The sequence below is a fragment of the Rhinolophus ferrumequinum genome, chromosome 25 (genome assembly GCF_004115265.2).
Source record: "Rhinolophus ferrumequinum isolate MPI-CBG mRhiFer1 chromosome 25, mRhiFer1_v1.p, whole genome shotgun sequence".
NCBI classification, from domain to species: domain Eukaryota; kingdom Metazoa; phylum Chordata; class Mammalia; order Chiroptera; family Rhinolophidae; genus Rhinolophus; species Rhinolophus ferrumequinum.
Window position 1 is genome coordinate 462,731 of NC_046308.1, and position 18,437 is coordinate 481,167.

Consider the following 18,437-nt stretch of genomic DNA (forward strand, 5'->3'; position numbering starts at 1 on the left):
GAGTTCTGATTCCTGAGTGGCTCCTGCTGGTGCCAAGGGCCTTTCCAGCTCTAGCCCATCAGTCTTCATCCTTCTGGAAGCTCCTATGAGTCCCAAGTCCTGCACTGCTGCAAAGGCAGCCCCAGTCTGCGATTCAATCACAGGCCCTGGCAGGTCTTGCTTCAGAATGGCAGCGGCATGTAATTGGCTGGCCATTTTCCCCCCAGGGTCATGGACTGGCTGGCCTTTCGCCCTACATCAGTGCCCCCCCCGTCCCCATCACTGTTGTTGATTTTCTACAAAAAGTGACAAATAGTTAATGCGCCCAACTGGAGCGCAAGCTCTTGCACGACCTCGGCGGGGCCACAGGCCAGTTGACCGGAATTGCCTGTCCCCTCGTCCTCGTCGTCCACAGTGGGCACGCATGAGGACCAGCCTGCAATTACATTTCACTCACTCTGAGAAGATTAAGAGCCTTTTGGTTTTGCTTTTTTTCTCTCCTTTGCCTGAGCTGCTTTGCCTGCTGGGCTGGCTCTGACCCCATCCAACCTCGGATGAGTCAGGACATGGAGGCCCTTTTCCGGCCTTGCATTTGGGGGAGACAATAAATGCCCCTCATGTGTTTCCGTTGGGGGGAGCAGACCTCACTAGGGCTGGCTTCACCTGGAGACAAGTCTGGGAATCCCACAGCCAAGCTTCCAGGAATAACGCCTGCAGACAGAGAGCCCGAGCCTGGGAGTGTGCGGGCAGAAGCGATTTTGCATTTACGGTTCAGCTCAGCAATCTGCATATTTCAAGGGCTCTGTACCGTTTCCTAAAAGGACCGTTTATCCTTTGTTGGCTGGAGACGCGACAAAAGTCTCTAAACATCCCTGTACCTGATGCCTCCGCTGACAACGTTCCAGGACTGGACCCAGGTCTCAGGACCGGCTTGGCCGACTTCTCTGTTCCTCTGTCCCTAAGTGCACATGCCCTGGCAGGACAAGTAGCTGGTGCTGAAGGAGGGGCAGACGAGAAGGGGCCTTGGGAATGCCATTGTGACATGGGTTTCCCCGGATGGGGACTCCAGTTTGGAGGGCAGAGGTTGGGACGTCTTAACCACACTCAGCGAGTGTGGTGATCGCATGAGTCTGACACCCCTACCCTGCTGCTCCCCCAGCTGCCATTCACCAAAAGGAGAAGCTCATTTCCGGGTTTTTTAAAAGATACTTAAGAGCTGTGTTATGCCACAGCGCGGAAGCCAGGCAGCCAGGCCCAGGCCACTTGTCTGACGTCAGCAAAGCAAACATGGGTTTTGTCCCCAACCTCTGCTCCAGGAAGCAGCGCAGGCCGGCAGGGGGGTTCCCACACCCCGAGATGTCCGTGGCGTCTGCCTCACATGCCAGAAACAGGAGAGGACACTTTGTAAAGAATCTCAGCCTGAGGTTCCCCCAACCTGTGCTACTCACGAAACAGGGGAATTGAGGGGGACGTTAGTTCCCGCAGACGCTGTGGTCTGAGGCTGCAGCACGCGGTAAGTGTGCGTGATAAACAGCTTTCTTTGGGCGTTCTGGGGTTCAGAGTCTGATGTGGTCTCTCTGGGCTGAAACTGCAATGTCCTCAGGGCTGGTTCCATTTGGAGGCTTCAGGGAGAGTCGTTTCCTGGCTTTTCCGGGTTTTGGCGCGTGGCCTCCCTCTCTACTACAGTCACATCTCCCTCTCCCCTTCTCCTCCCTGTCCACTTTTAAGGACCTTCTGATGACATTGGGCCCACCCAACAATCCAGCGTCATCTCCCAGGTCAAGGGCAGCTGCTGAGCGACCTTAATTCTCTTTGCCACGTGACCAAACTCAGACCTGGGTTGTGGGGGCAAGTGTGAACATTGTTGGGGCCAGAATGCTGCCCTTCACGGTGGACAAACCTTAGACTCGTGAATACTAATAAGTGTTAGGGGGCAAAAGGCAGCCGGGTAGGACAGAGTGGGAGTGGAGGCAGGGCACCTCCCACGGGAATGTCAGGACGGGAGTGACGTTTCTGTGAAGGCTGGAAGCAGGGAGCAGATGTGGCATGCAGGGTCTGGGGAGCTGGCAGCAGGCCCGGCGGGCATACAGGTCCTGACACGGGTGCAGCCAGGAAGCCGGTCTAGGGGGTCGGTGTTGGAGGCTCACATTTGGGAGCTGTCTTAGTTAGCTGGTGCTGCCTAACAAGCACCACAGACCACAGGCACGGGTGCTTACACAACAGAGATTCTTGTCTGTCTCTGGAGGCTGGAAGTCCAAGGTCCAGGTGCCAGCAGGTTGGGTTCTGGTGAAGGCCCCTGTCCTAGCCTGCAGACAGCCTTTTCTCTGCGTGTGTGCGTTCCTGGTATCGCTCCCTCTGTGAGGCCACAGTCCTATTGGATCAGGGCCCTCAGTGACCTCATTTAATCTTAATGATGTCCCTAAGGGGCCTTCTGCAGGAACAGTCGCACGGGGTGGGGGTGGGGTTAGGGCTTCAGCACATGAGTTTTAGGAGAACACAGTTCAGCCCACAGCAGGAGTTACCTGCATACAGATGCGGTGAGGCTTTGCAATCTCGCCTAGACGGAGTGAGTGTGGATGGAGAAGAGACAAAGTCCCGCTGGGCAGGGGCACTACCCCCAGATGAGAGGGAATGGCGGGTGGCGGGGCACAGCAGGCGAGGGTCTGGTGCCCACCTCAAGGGACCGGCGCTGCCAAGTGCTGAGATGGATCATGCACGGGGAGGACGGAGGCTGACTGCTGGCTCAGCAGCATGGAGGTGACCTGGTGGAGGGGGCGGGGTGAGCAGAAACTGGACACACCAGTGGGAAGCTGTGCTGGGGAAGCAGGGCTTCTCGGCCCAGCACTGGTGACACTCGTGGGGGCGTGCTGTCCTGAGCATTACAGGGTGTCGAGCCGTGTCCCTGACCTCCACCAGGTGTGACCACCAGAAATGTCCCCATGTGTCATTGAATGTCCGCGGGGGCAAAGCCTCCCCCAGCTGAGAACCATGCTGTGACAGAGGCTGAGGTGGGGCTCAGTCCTGGAGAGCGACAGGGGCACAGGACGTCATTTCTGAAATGGGAACCGGGCAGCGCGGGCGGACGCAGTTGGAGCTGCTCCTGAGGCCCCGCCCCCCACCGTGGGGCGGCCTGGCCAGCACCAAGGACCGAGCGGCACAGCGCAGGGCGGCAGGGGGCCCACGTGGGTGGGAGCTGGATATCTTGTGAGCCTCCCATTTTCTCAGCGAGGCAGGGAACGAGGCCATGGGCTGAGGGAGAACGCAAACCCCCTTCGTTCTCTCCCTTCTCCCTCCCCCCTCCTCCCTCCTTCCTTTTTTTGAAGTACAGCTATAGCACTAAATGGATTTTTAAAAAGAAAGTATGCTTGGTTTTACATCTTCTATGTTTCACTTCAGAATAGAGGTTATTACAAAATGTGTGTGTCGTGAAGTGGGGACATTGGGTGGGTTGTGTTGAGAACCCGGGTCTGTCAGGTGGGGATAGGGGGTGCGGGGGGGGGGTGCGGGGGGTGCGGGAGAGGGTGCTGAGAGCCCCCAGAGAGGGAGCTCTGCCCTGTCACCTCCCCGCCCAGGGCAGTTCCATCCACACGCCTTTCCTGGAGGTAGAGGAGGAATTGAGGAAAGATCAGGCAGGCTTCCCGGCTGAGGTGGGCCTGGGTGGGGGACTCCCTGGCCCCCCGGGCCCCCTGCGGGGCTCTCACCATGGACACGGCACCCTCTCAGGCTCATCTCCTTCTCCCCCGCCCCGCCACGGACACATTACACCTTGGAGAATGTGCTCGTTCTCGGGGTGAGGGCTGCCCCCCTCCCCATCGTAGTCCCAACCTTCTGGCTTCTGAGTGAGACCCAGGACAGAGGGTGCTCGCCGCCCCAGGTAGAGCTCACGCTGTTGGTTGGAACTCTCTCTGAGGCTGTTTCGTGCCCACCTGATGGTAACAGTAGGTGAGGTGAGTGTCTGTGCACCTGGGGCCTGTGAACGTGTGCCGTCCTCACTGCAGCCTGTGAGGAGACCATCTCTCTATCCTGCTGCCCCCACGAGGAGACCGGGGCCCCGCGAGGTCGTGCCATGGCAGGCGGGGGACGAGACCCGCACATGGGCTCCAGGCTCCCTGTGCCAGAGGCCTCCCCGCTGCCAGGCTGACGGCATAGCACCTGCCTCTTTCAGCAAAAAAAGGATTATTTTTATTTTTAACAGGATAGTTCAGTCACAACAGGTCTGTGTGCAGCCCCATGTGAAACCCTGTGAGCCTTGATTTTATTTCAAAGGAAAAAAATAACACGCGTGCCTGGGCTACATGAGGGACTGTTTTCACACTGTTTTGAGCAGATTGTGGAAAACGCTTGTTAGTATTCTGTGTGCTGGAGCATGGGCGCAGGGCTGAGGGGGGCCGGGCCGCCACCCAGGTCCCGGACTGGAGCCACCCCTCCCCCACAGCCTGGGGCAGGTGGATCGTAGAGTGTGTCTCCTGGTTTTGCTGTCAGGATGCAGGAGGGGAGACGTGGGAGGGCCTGGAGTGGCCTGGTGTGGTGTCTGCTCTCCGGGCAAGGAGGCCGAGCTGACGTTGAAAAGCCATTCTCACGTCTGCAGACCACACCCCCGGACCTCCCAGCCCAGCTCCGCTGGACGAAGCCCGGAGCTGACCCCAGGCCTGTGCGGAAGTTGGGAGGGGGGCAAGGACATGGTTTCTTCCTATGCACACTTTTTTCACAGAATTGTACAGGGACTGAATGTCGTGTCCGCCCCCGCCCCGTAAAATTCCTGTGTTGGAACCCAGCCCCAGTGGGGTGTACGAGGAGGTGGGGTCTCTGGGAGGTGATTAGGTTTAGATGAGGTCCTCAGTGGAATCAGTGCCCTGGTCCGAATAGGAAGAGAGGGGTGACACTCTCCGTGTGCACACACCAAGGACAGACCAGGTGAGGACACAGTGAGAACTTGCAGCCTCAGAACCGTGGGAAGTAAATATCTGCTGTTTAAGCCCCACCCCCAGGGGTCGGTGGTATTTGTTATGTGGCCAAGCTGACTGAGTTAGGGCATCCACACGGGGGTGGGAGTGGGGGGCCCTCGGCATTTTCAAGGTCAGCACATACTCTTGGGCTTGTCCATCTTCCTTGCCTGGAAGGTCACTGTCTCCTGGACGGAGGTCTGGGCATGGCACCCACAGCTCCAGTTCTGTCTCCTTCACTTTGGGAGCCCGCAGTTGTCCATCCATTCATTCATTCATTCATTCATTCGTTCATGCATTCCTTCCTTCACAAGCACTTGCTGAGTGCCTGCTGTGAACTAGGTTCTGGGTGCCACGTGAGCGAGGCAGGCGGCACCTGCCCCGGGCGGGACAGAGCCAGCTCACTCTCTGGGCCACCCAGACTCCCCACTTCCTCCAGCTGAGCCTGCATCCCCACTCCTGTCCCCAGAGTGTGGGGTCCTAGGTCCCCTCCTGTCTGTGACCCTCAGAACAAGCATTTCCCAGGAAATTAGCACTCAGGGTTTGAGCAGACAGCTGAGCTCAAAGGAACCAGAGGCTGGGGTGGGCACAGGGCGCTCGGGGCTCGAACGCTCTGACCTTCTTGGGCTGGTTCCCTCAGAGCCAGGTGGCCGGTGAAGTGACAGGACACTCCAATGTCCCCATATCTACTCCCGAGCAATAACTGGGCTGCGATCTGGGGCAGGTTGACACTTAATACTGCGAGGAGCAGGCCATGTGACATTCTACGCCCTTCACACGCTTTACAAAGTGAAAGGAAAGGCCAAGGAGTCCATTCTGCCAGCTATTTCCAGCCATCCCTTATTTCCATGCTTTGGCCCCATAAATATTCATATTAGTTGGACACAACTATTATGTGTGAAGATTTATCAAACACTATATTAGTCTCAGTGAGAATATATTTTACAGGTATTGCCATGTCCTGCAAAATATTCATGACTTCATAGTTTCAGAAGGGTAGTCAGTCTTTCCGCTATTGACAATATGTTATTAGTTTGGGTCCCCAGGGAATCTTAAAAGACCTGTCTGTAATGAAATTAGCTGTTGTATTTGGAGAGTGGGTGAAGCCGAAGCTGGGAGAGGGATTATCTATAAAGGCCGAGAAAGCCGACGCTCTCATTTTATCTCCACTTTGTAATCATCAAAATTAATAGCCAGGCACGTTAAATTGGCCTAAATTTTTATAGGGTGAAGAGAGAGAGGAGCTGGGAGCTGGTGGGAGTTCTGCCCGCCGCTGTTTCCACCCCTCCCCCCACTCACACACTGCAGATGACTGCCAAGGTCACAGGCCCATGAAGGGACAGCAGGTGACAAGTGATTTTCCTGCTGTGAACTGGGAGTCCTTCTTTGCTGGGTGATGTTGGGAGGGGGAGTCTGATGGCCTCCTTGATCCGAGGGCAGCGTGAGGGCCCACCGACCACGGCAGCGCCCCGTCTGAAGTCTGTCTGTCTGTGGTCTCGGCCATCTCTGGTATGTGTGACCGTCTGCCGGTCATTGTCAGGGAACATGGATTTGTGGCAACCTTGGAGGCCTGGGGGCAGGGTCAGGAGCAAGGTCTGCTGCTCCAGGCTCCTGGGGGCTCTGCCACCGCTGACCAAGGCTCGGAGCCGCGTGCCCCACAGGGGTCCCCGTGGTCCAGTTGGCCCTCCAACGTCTTCCCTTTTGCACCCTCTTTTAAATATCAACTTTGCAGCATTTAGAAACTCCCCTCCCACACACACCCCTGGGAAAAAAGCAAATCATGGACTCGCTCATCTTCCAGATTCCCATTTGTCTTCATTTTGGTCTAGTAATTTCTTGCCATCTTGTCAGATATTTATTGCTTTATAGAAAGGGATGTCATTACTATTGTTTCAAAACTAACATTCTTCATGGTTTTCAGGGTGGTAGTTGGTCCCACTAGCCTGGCTGGCCCACGTGGGGACCCCGGCTGCCACTGAGGGCCGTCCTCTGGGCTGTCAGAGGCTGTGTATCCCCAGAGGTGTCCCGACACTGAAGCGTGGCCAGGCCGTATCTCAGGACCCGCCCGACTTTGCAGGTGGTGACACAATCCCCTTCCCAAAGACTCCTTCACTCCGCCTCTTCCTCTCGGGTCCTCTTGTGACCGGCAGCCTCTCCATTCGGGCTGCTTCTTCTCTCAGAAAATTGGCTTAAGTCATGGTGACAGATGGAAATCAGTGACTCAAAGAGAAGCTGGGAGCTTGAAAGCCGCACTTCCTTCCAAGTTGAGAAACCTCAGCCGCCCACATGTCCCAGGTGTCCTGTGTTCCAACGGGTGGCTTTGCCAAGTGTCAGAGACTCTTTCAGGGACAGAGGCAGTCTGAAGGGCTCCCGGGCAGCTGGTGGCTACGTCGGCCTCCCTGGAGGGCTCCGGCCCAGGACTGCCACATGTCCTTTTGGGGGTCTTGCTGGGCAGCCTGCTTTCCCTCTCATTCCTCACACCCACCCCCTTCCTTCCCTGGGTGAGGAGTCAGAGTCTCTGACCAAACCCCGACAAAGTGGCCTGAATGCACTGTGGTTGGTTTTTCTCACAGAACATGGTCGCTGTCCTCGGGAGCCCAGCCCTTCCTGCGGGTGACATTCCACCTCCTGGTCACAGGCTGTGTGCCCCAGTCCTGGGCACCGAGTCCTGGTTCCAGGCAGGAGACACGGGGAAGGACTGCAGCTAAAAGGCAAAAACAACCAACCAACAGCTCTGGGGGCCTGGCTGTTCCTTCTTCACTTGTGGCCTCGTCACTCCCATCTCTGCCTCCATGTGACACGGCCTGCTCTTGTGTCCGCATCAACTCTCCCCGACCCTCTGATTGAAGGCACTGGGGCCCTGCTGGATTACCCAGCATGCTCTCCCCATCTCAGGGTCCGTTATCTCGTCTGCAAAGTCCCTTTTACTGTTTAAGGCAACGTGCCCACAGCTTCAGGGGCTAGAACCTGACATGTCTGGGAGCCACACTCAGCCTGCCTCACCCACCCTGCCTAACTCGTGCACCCACCAGTCTGTTACCGTCAGGCTTTTTCCCAGCGTCTGAGTTGCTGCTATTATGGATGTGAACCTGGAGCCACTCCTGCAGGGGCCGCTCATGAGCTGCAATCCCCATCACTCCCCATTGTGGCCCCCACTTCACCTCCTGTGGGGCCAGTGACAGTCTCGGTTTATCGTGACCTTTTGCTGTCATTCTCCTCAGGGTTCAAGAGAAAGTGTCTGGGAATCAGGGCCCAAACCACTCCTCACAGTTCTTGCCCAGACCCCGAGTCCGTCTCCTGCATGAACAGTGTCTCACACCCGTTCTGCACGGCTGTCTCCTTGCAGCGATGTCTTCCCAATTATCTCTTGTAATTAAGGAAGTGCGCTCCCTCAGGTCAGGCGAGAGGAACGTCAGATGATCGCAGACTTGCTCTGGGCAGCAGCCGCCCTTTCACATAAGTGTCCAATCTCATCCAATTAGGACGATGATGATGAATTTGGGACTGGAGGGACCCCGCTTCCGCATGCTTCTTTAATGGGAGCTGCTTTGCTCTCCAAAGTCACATGGCTGCCTCTGAAACCAGACGCATTTCACTGCAGGTGTCACCTTGGGCTCTGAGCAAGAGCATGGAAGCAGAGAATGTTCTGGAAGAAGCAGGGCCCCCCCCATGAGCATGGTGGGTGTTTCGGTTTGGAGGGGGGCCTGGAGACATTCCTGTGCCCTCCAAGCTTTGCTGTCCACCCTGATCTTGACAATCTGCTCCCCCCACACAGCTTGGGACCCGCCTGTGCCTCCTCCACCCGGACCCCCAGCAACCTGGACCCCTGGGGAGCCACCCACATGCCTGCCAGTCCTCTATGGTAGGGCCAGTAAGTCCAGGCCTTGCTGTGCCTTGGCCGGCCCAGCTCCTGTCCGCCTGGGCCAGGGTGGTGCACACCTGAGTGGGGCACCACCTGGGTCGGGAAGGGAGGCTCCAATCATCAATGTCCTCGGGCCCCAGGAAGCCCTCCTCCTCTCCCAGGTGGGTGCCACCTCCAGACCATCAGATCAGCACAGCCCCATGGGGTCCATTCTCAGGCCCCCCCAAAACCCCTCCCCCGATGGTTACTGTGCCCGCCGCTCCAGTGGGCCCCCATTTCCTGCAGGCCGAAAGCGAGGTCCTCTGGAAGCTCCAGGAAGCCGTGTCCCTCCCCCCACCCCGAATGTGTGGAATCGGGGGCCTGATGGTCATTCCCACGATCCCCATGCATGTCGCTGACCCCAGCCGGTGACCTGTGTTCACCTGTTGGTGGGACTGTCTCCTGCTGGAATGTGAGCGCCTGGGGGGGGCCACACTGTGCCTCGTCCCCTGGGTGCCCAGCCCCTGCACTTGGGAGGCACCCCAGGTGCCCAGACATTTTTGATGGGTGGATAAGGGAATAAGTGGCATAGCCCAGGTGAGATTTTATGTTTGCAACTGTGAAAAGTTATGTTTGTGCAGAAATTTTAGTGACATAGGAAAGTGCGGGGGATGTGGAATAAGAACAGAATGCAGGCTTGTATACACTGCGTAGGAATTTACTGAGCTTGGTTGAAACCTTATATGAAATTGTATACAAATCACATGGAGCACTAAAATACCCGTATGGATTCTCTCTGTGGAGTGGGATCCTGTGGGAGTGCGTGTGCATACACGTATGTGTACGTGTGTTGTGTGTTTGTGTGTCTGTGCGCGCGTGTTTTCAGAATCTCCTACAATAAGCATTTATGACCTTTTCAATCAGAACAAATGCACTTTCTAATTAAAGAAGTAGAGGCATACATTGCTGGCAGCGCGTAAAGTTAATCTAAATCTTCTGTAAAGTAATTTGGCACCAAGATCCATAAAAAGCAAATAGGAAATGTTCAGCGAATGTTTATGTATCTGTTTAGTAGACTATTTCATGGTGGTTTAAAAGATAAGTATTAATTATAATCATTGTTGGGTCATATACAATAAATAGGAGACACTTTGAACAATTTTAAATGGGAGCAGAAAGCAAAACGCGACCATCAGCCGTAGGACTGGGCACAGTGCTTGGTGGTCGTCTCCAAGGGCAGTGCCACGTCCAGGTGATGCAGAGCGGGTGGGGGCAGTGACCCAGAGCCGGCAGCGGCCATTGCAGTCCTGCGGGCTGAGGAAGGCTGAGCACCAGCTGGCAGCTCGTTTTCCTGAGATGTGAGGCCCCTCCCTGGTGTGAATAAGGGTTCTCCAGATGCTCCCAAACCAGGGCTGTGTTCGGTCTGGAGGCCGTGACATACCAGACTCCTTCTCCCGTCACCTGCCAGTCCTCGTGCTGAGCTGGCTGTGGAGGTCAGCCCCACCACCCCTGCCTCTAATCCCATCTGCGGGCCAGGGCTGGCAATGGGGTGGCCGTGAACGGCACCCCTATACCTGCCTGCGCAGCATGAGCTGCATAACGTAGCCTGTCCTGCGTGAAGCCAGGTGTATCCAGAGGTGGTTCCCTGGCGAGTGTGCCGTGTCCCCCTTGTTGGAGAGTAGTCGCTTCCTTCCAGGAGACGGTGGTGCTAAGAGTAGGTAAATGCTTCCTCGGTGCCCCTTGCCGGTCAAAATGCAAAGCCGGTGACCCTCACTGGCCCCTCTGTCGTCTTCTTCGAGATGTTTTGATGATCGGAGGATGTGGTCAAGAGGCCGGGCCGTGCCCCCTGTGACCCTCAGGGTCGCCTCTGTGCAAGGGGGCGGCTGGGGCGCCCATGGCAGTGAATGCGGTGTCCGTGCTCAGGTGTGCAGCGCAGGCCAGGCGGTCCCTGGTCAGCAGTAGAAAACGTCAGCTGTCTTGGCTGGCCGTGACCGCACGCGTCGCAGGGTAACGGGCAGAATGCTTCCTGCCTTGTGTTTGTCGGACAAGTTGTCGACAGACGTTCCACAGGCTGAGCTGATGCGAGCAGATTCCCCATTGTTCTCAAACTCACATCTTATTCAGGAACAGAAGGAGGAGCAATTGCGAGACTTCAAACAGGAAGACGGCGTTTGGGTGGTGACCACGTCCTCTCCGAGGAGGACAGCCTCCGCGTCCGCCAGCCTGGCCCAGCATGTCCCTTTCTCAGAATCGCTGGCTGCAGGTCACGTCTGAGCGGGCAGTGTGCACACTGGGCCTGCATGTTTGATTCCCGGGGCACCCTAACAAAGCCCCCCAAAACGATGGCCGAAACAACAGACATTCATTCTCTCTGCGTCTGCAGCCAGAAGTCTGAGATCAAGGAGTCACAAGGCCACACTCCCTCCAGCGGAGGGTCCTTCCTGCTCCTTGCATTTCTGGTGGCTCCAGGGGTCCCCGGCTTGTGGCCGCACTGCTCCAATCCCTGCTTAATGGTTACACGGCTTCTCCTCTGAGTCTGTGTCTGAAATTCCCTCTCCTGATATGGACCCCAGTCACTGGGTTAGGATCCACCCCAATTCAGGATGCCTTCTTGGTAACTAGTCACATCCACAGAGACCCTGTTCCCAAATAAAGTGGTACCTGCATGTCCGGGTAAGCACACACAGTCTACAGAGCCAGCTGCCCTTTCAGGGGCCCAGGCACACGGCCCCCAAGGGCAGAGGCAGGGCAGGAACGAGGATGCTGGCACCCCGTCCCCTCACTCACAGGTCTGCTCGCGCAGCCAGGTGTGTGGGCGACGGGACAAAGTCCACGCACAGGTTCCATCTGCTCAGGCCCTGCAGGGTGGCAGGGACCTCGTTAACCTTCACCGGGTCCTCCTGCCTCCGTTTGTCCTGGTTTCCTGGGGGATGCAGCAGCCCTGACCCTTTAGCGGGAATTCCTTGTGGTACAAGGTGGGAAGCAACACAGCAGATATGAGAAAAGCGGGAAAGGTGAGCGTTCCAGAACCTGGCAGGAGAGTGGTGTGTGTGCCTTTCCTGAAAAGCGAAGTCACATCTGGGGGCTTTTAATCGGCAAAGCTGTTACAGGTCTGTCCCATTCAAAGGACCTTCATGGGGACGACCAGAGACCCTTGCAGGCCACACAGATCCTGAATCCCATAGCCTCCTACGGCTGCTGCGACCGTGGAGCCAGAAGGGCTCCAGGGCACGGCCTCCAGGGCTTCTGGCCAGCACAACTGCCAGTCAGGTATAAAAGTCCAACAGGAAAGCCATTTCCAGATGTCTTAGGACTCAGAAAGTTTACTTTGCGCACGGCTCTTCTGAAATGTCCCTGACAATATGCTTCAGCCAACGGAAAAGGAAGTCGGGGACTTAGGACGATGTGGGATTCACAGAACATGGAGCCAACCCAGGGTCCACGTCAGAAGAAATCCAGGATGGCGACCGGGGAAACGACACGTGAGGAGTGAGGATGTGGGTGGGCTCGGGGAGGCACGGACCCGAGGACCCCGAGAGCGGGCGCCTCCTTAGAGTTTGCACCCAGCTCCACTCCAGTGCCTGCCCTGCTGCGACATTGTTCTCGAGAGGAATCTGGGCCCTGCTCCACGTGACCTGGGATGAGGAATCCCTGAGCTCATGGAGGCCGCGGAAGGTGGTATAGCTGGTCCCACAGTGCCACACTGCCGGCAAGCACGCGCTGGTCCTGGCGCTTGCAAACCGTGTGATTTCGAGCATAGCAGCTGACCTCCCCGTGCTTCAGTTTCCTCATCTGCAAAATGGATCTGTTGTGGGACCTGCCTGCAACGGTGTCGTGGGATTCCTGGGGCTAAAAGTGCATGCATGTACCCGTGTGTCCACCCTGGAAAGCTACACAGAAAGCCAAGAACCAAACCTTAGGAAAAAACCCAAATATGCCTAATTTGGGAATACAGTGTCAGGAAAAGCAAGCGATGTGGCCTCGACATTTGAAAATTCTTCACTAAGCGGCAGGGCTTTAACAGGTGAGAGAATCCCACTGTGGTCCCTGAGGTCCGGCGACGCTGGCTGCACAGTGTGTCACGTAATGACCACGTGACCAGTGTGGCCTTGTGTCTGGTGTTAGGACCGACATTGAGCCAAGGCTTGTGGAAAGTTGGGTCTCGGTCACGTAGAGAAATGTGTGAGCTAGGCGGGAGGCGCAGGGGGAGGCATGCTGATGTGTTTCTTTTGTTATTTTTGCAATTCAACATTTTATGTTTTTATTGTGACTTTCATTGTGGGAAGTCACATGAGATGTCCCTTCCTAACGTGGGTTTAAGGACCCAGCACAGCATGGTTAATGAGACCCTGTGGGGCGAGCTCTGAGCTCATTCAGACAAGTCTAGGTATTTGCTTGTAACGGAAACAATGTGTGCAAATGAACCCTTATCCCCACGCTCCCGCCCTGCCCAATGGTAACTGTGGGGGGAGGGAATTTGCTTATTTCTCCTCTCACCTGGTAGGAGGAGGTCGTTAGACACCCGCTAAAGTCGATACTTCCAGAAATAGAGCTGCAAGTATGACTCTTAAGGTCACAAAGGTAACCACCAGAACAACTAAAAATAATAACAGAGCTAAGAAAAACCAGGGAGGGGGGCGTGGGTGCCGGAGTGTAGGCGGTGGTGACAGTGGACTGAAGCCCAGGGAAATTGTCTCCAACTGACATCGAATTCCTATGCAAATGTGCAGGAAAGGGACTAAGAGTCATCCATCCCCGACAGCCAGGAGGGCCTCCTAGCCTGGTGGGCACTGCTCTGGTCCCTGGTTCCATCTGAGAACAGCATCGCTGAGCTGTGTTCCTCTCCTGACACAAATGACCGCCTAGAACATTCCAGAACACCCCGAGCCTGGCACTCTCAGGTGCCCACATGCACACTCATCCTGGTCGCCCTGGAAGTCTGAGGGCTCCTTTCCAGCCAGTGACACCTGCCCTGGAGGTTACCTGCTGCCCCAAGCCCCAGGTTGGCTTTGTTTGTTGCTGAGCCTTGTAGACAGAGCCACACAGGACGAGCTGTCTCGTTCCGCGAGCCGCTCCTGAGACCCACGCAAGTTGTTGGGGACGCCAGCGGTGCCCTCCTCTTACCCGAAAGCCACGTGCCTTTGTGCACAGGTGCAATTGGTTGGAGTGAAAAAGACCGACAATATCGAGGGCTGTGAGCAGGGGGCCAGCTGCTTTGCGTTTTTTGTTAATTTTTATTTCGTTTATATTTTTAAAAATTAAGAGACCTTTTTTTTAGAGCAGTTTTCGGCTTACAGGATGTGTAATGACGTGTCTGTCATTAGGTGTCACACAGGGTCGTTCCTCTGGCCTAAAAGCCCTCTGTGCTCCGCCTGTCTCCCCACCCCTGCAAGCACGGATCTTCTTACGGGCTCCGTGGTTCTGCCTGTCCCGCCACATCCTGCAGCTGGAACCCCGTTGGGTGCAAGGAATTTCCTGAGTGGGCCTGAGAGAGGCTGTGCGGCGAGGCTGGGAGGAGCGCGGGAAGGACGGCTGCATCCTGGGACCTGCCTGACCACCCTCTTTCCTCCTCCCCGCCAGGCCTCGCCAAGCCCATGGGTCTGGTGGAGGGGCCGGGAGGCCTGGGCCAGGGTGGCATGGCAGCCACTCTGCAGGACGACAGCCAGGAGACGGAGGGCAAGTATGAGGAGTACGGTTACAACGCTCAGCTGAGTGACCGCATCTCGCTGGACAGAACCATCCCCGACTACAGGCCCAAAAAGTGAGTAGTGGCCCCTCCCACAGGGACCAGCGGCAGCGCCCCAGCCAGCCGTGACACAGACCTTCACAGAGGGGTGGCCTGGCCACTCCGGGTGTGGGGAGCCCTCCCGGGTTCCTCTGCCCTCAGCCAGGCACCGGCGTCCTCACGGCGCGGAGGGGGCTCGGTCCCTGTTGACACACACATTTGTGGGTCTGGGAAGGCGGGCTGCCCCATGGCTGATGCTCAGGGAGCTGCCACGAACACAGGTGACACAAGTGACACAAATGACAGAAGCTTGAAGCATCAGGCTCTGCCAAGCACATTTGCCCTCCTTGCTTCTGGCCCAGTTCCTACAGGGGCGGGTGGAGACTTGAAAGGGGCATTTGCCAATCTGTCAGGGCGGGCAAACCCCCGTCCCCCTGCCCCCAAAGCCACAGCAGTTGATCAGTGAGAAACTCAGATCAATCAGTGCCTTGCTTTGCGGTCACTCAGGACTGAGTCGTCACTCCCGATCACTGCATCCTTTTTGAAAGCTCACGAGGCACCTTGGTGGGAACAAGACTTGAACAAAACACTGTATTAAGTGGACATCATGGCTCTAATGAGGCTCAGCTGGGCTGCTTCTGGGGGCCTGTCTGTGGGAACCCTGGCCGGGAAAGCACCTCCGGCAGCGCTTCCTGGCTCGAGCTGGGGCTCGGGGCTGGGCTGGGCAGCCACGTGACCAAGGTTGCTGCTCTGAGTCGGTGAGAGGTGGTGAGTGAGTGGGTGCAGGGACCTGCTCCTGTTTCAGTGGGGGGGGGGGGGCTTGCTCCACCTGTCCCATGAATGCCCTGGGGACCGTCGTCAGGTACAGCCACGCTCCCTGTACAGCTGGGGCTGCCTGTTGTTTGCCTCCCTGAAATCTAGTTTTCCCACTTGGGGCCGTAGCTCCTTGTCTCCCTGGGAAGCCAAGGAAACTGTCCATCCCAGCTGCAGGGCAGGTCATGTGACCCAGGGGTAAGCCAGTCCCAGCTTGGGGTCCACCAGCCACAGCGATTGGCTCAGAGCTGTCACATGGCCAGCCCAATCAGACTGAATCTTGGAATTACCTGAGTCCATTGGGGGGGGGGGGAATTTACATTTTCCCCCAAAGTAAAACTGCAAGGATGGGAACCTGGGGAGCTGCACCATCTTATTGTCAGGATGGGACAGCTTGGAGTTCCAGAACCCACCGTGGAACCCAAGGAAAGTCCCGGCAGGTACGGCAGCCCTGGGAGGTGGGCAGGAACCGGCTCCAGTGCCACAGGATGAGCTCCTAGGTCCAGCTGCTCCTGAAGCTGGTGCTCGTGGATTATAAGTGAAAAGTGCTCTCGGCTCTGCGGTTAATTAGCACATACACACATGTGTATTTGTAAAAGTTTTTGCTGAAGCAAATTTTCATTGAACTTGTGCTTCCTGAAGTCACAGGGCTCCCCTGGTTCATCCAGGGTGCCCTCATGCCACCAGGGCACCTTCCTCCAGCGTTGGGCTGGCCTGGCCCTGGTCTGTGAGCTGCAGGAGGCCCCTGGCTTCCCCTCTGAGGAACCTCAGTCTGCCAAAATGCAAACTGACAGGAGTGATCAACCTCAGTTGTCTTCTCGCATCACAGAAGAAGACATCAGAGCGAACTTTGGAAGAGCTGACATTTGCAGTGCACCTTAATTGGTAGAGACCTGATTTACAGCAACTCTTATGACAAGGGGTACCCCTCTCTGCCTCCCTGAATTAGAGAATATGGATTTTCTATTTACATGTGTGTTTCTATCCCATTTCTTTCCAGAAAAGAAACGAGGAGGTTCTGATGCCCGTGATGTGCACAGAACAACCCTCAGCACACACACACACACACACACACACGCACACACGTGCACACATATGCACACACATGTGCACACACACACATGCACAATGTGATAGACAACCTAGCAATGGGCGGAGGCCTTCCCAAGTCCCTCGCTGTCCCCGCCAGGCTCTGTCCTGGGCCTGAGGAGCTTGGGGCTGCTCAGCCAGCACCCCCCTTGCGCTCCGCGGGCTGCATCGCGGGGATGGTTCCTGTGCAGTGACAGGGCTCATGAGAGCATGGCTTAGGACTTGGGCACCAGTCGTCCTGGGACAGAAAAGGACCTGGTGGGACCCATGCCACATGCAGGCCCCAGCCTCTCCCTGCGGCTTAAGACACACGTGTCACAGAGTGCTGCCCACAGCCAGGTATTACTCCCTTAACCCCGGAGCAAGGCTTTGAGGGCCAATATTGTCCCCACTTTACAGATGGGGAAACCAAGGCAGGAAAGGCCAGTCTCTGGACTGAGCTCCCCAGTGCCTGGCTGTGGAGCTGGGGCCTGAGCAGTCTGGAGGACTGGGGGTGGGGAGAGCATCTCTCTGGGGGAGGCTGGGCGCTGGGGCAACAGGGGTGCTGTGGGGTCCCTGCCCCACCGTGGGCCACTCCTGCGCCATCTCTCCCTCCTGCGGGCTCCAGGACGCAGCATCCTCCCCCTCCCAGTAGCTGTGCCACCTGCTGTGAGGGGGACCAACCGCCTTTCCTCGGGGCATCCACGTGGACAGGCGCTGAGAGCTCAGAGAGAGACACGGTGGCTGCCAGCCCCATCCAAGAGCCCACAGAGCCCACAGGACAGTCCCTGACCCAGAGCCACCAGCCCTGGCCTTCCAGGAGCCACGACAGGAAAGCCAGCGGCGGCTGCCATGTTACGCCACTACGTGGGAGGCTGGTTACACAGCTGTCGGCGACTGGAACGCAGGGAAGGACCACCTAAGACACAGCGTTGCAGGATGTTGACATGTGGCGTCCTCCATCCCGCACATGGCAGCAGCTTCATGCTGTCACGTCGGTGGCCATGGCTGGCGCTTAGTAGGCCCTCAGCAAATGTTTATGGATGGTAAAATGAACAAATGCACAAAGCTCAGTCTATGCCCATCTGAAGCGTTCAAGTTTTGATTCCTTAAATGGCCTAATCCCCACGGCACCCGTCCGTCCAATCAGAAACTCTCCTACTGAGGCGCTCTGACAGGTGCAGTCCTCAGACACCCACACGGGACATCAGAGCACGTGTGTGCGTGCCTGCGCCTGTATATGCATGTGCGTGTGCGTGTGTGTGCATGTGTTCCTGCCCCAGCAGCGATTCCACCCACAGTGCCAGTGAGAACTTTCTCCCATTAATACAATATTGATTTCCTGTTTTCTGGAGGTAGACAGCTTTTCTAATTAAGCAGCGGCTTTAATTATGCCACAAAGCACTTAACACAGATCTTGATTATTAAGCCTAGCCCCTGGGATCAGGGAAGGAAGACTGTAAATGCAAATCACACAGAAGCAGAGGGGAGTGGGCCTACCCGACGCCCCGTCTGCATTCCAGCTCCGAGCTGCCCCCATGTCACGGCTCTCACAGTCTCCGTGCACACTGGTTGTCTAAGCTGCCAACAGCTTGGCTGCCAACTCTAACAAGTGCAGACGTGGTGGACGGGGAAGGCGAGGGCCTGGGACCCAGCAGTGTGAGCCCAGGGCCGGGTCCTGGCGAGGGTCGTGCTGATGCTTCCTGCATGTGAGGCCTGCACATGGAGGCAGGCGTCTGAGATGACGAGGTGGGAAAACTCGGTGTCGTCATGGAAACGAGCCCTGTTGTGTGGGGCACCTACAGTCACCAGGGTCTTGGGGCCATGGCCTATGGCCTGCGCAGGTGGCTCTCGCCAGGAGGCTTCCCCAGGGCCCTCAGTCTGTGCTGGGGGGGAGGGGAAGGAGGTGTCTGCGGGGAGGGCAGGGGGTCCTCGGGCGAGTGGAGGGATGGTCCCCAAGGGTGTGACTCCCACTGGCTCTCTTCTCTGGAACCCGGTTCCGGTGGCTCATTCTGCTTTGGGGTCAGAGGCCAGTGGGAGGCAGATGGAAAGGAGGGACTCAGTCTCA

General features: G+C 56.8%; 1 protein-coding gene across 4 annotated transcripts in view; it reads left to right on the top strand.

The window, feature by feature from the left end:
• The window catches only part of GALNT9 (polypeptide N-acetylgalactosaminyltransferase 9), a 56,776-nt gene that overhangs the window by 5,674 nt on the left and 32,665 nt on the right, over window positions 1–18,437 (top strand). For all 4 annotated transcript variants that reach the window (XM_033098089.1, XM_033098087.1, XM_033098088.1 and 1 more), the window contains exon 2: window positions 14,344–14,524. In XM_033098089.1, coding sequence (XP_032953980.1) covers window positions 14,344–14,524 — 181 coding nt within the window. The remainder of the gene's footprint in view (window positions 1–14,343; window positions 14,525–18,437) is intronic.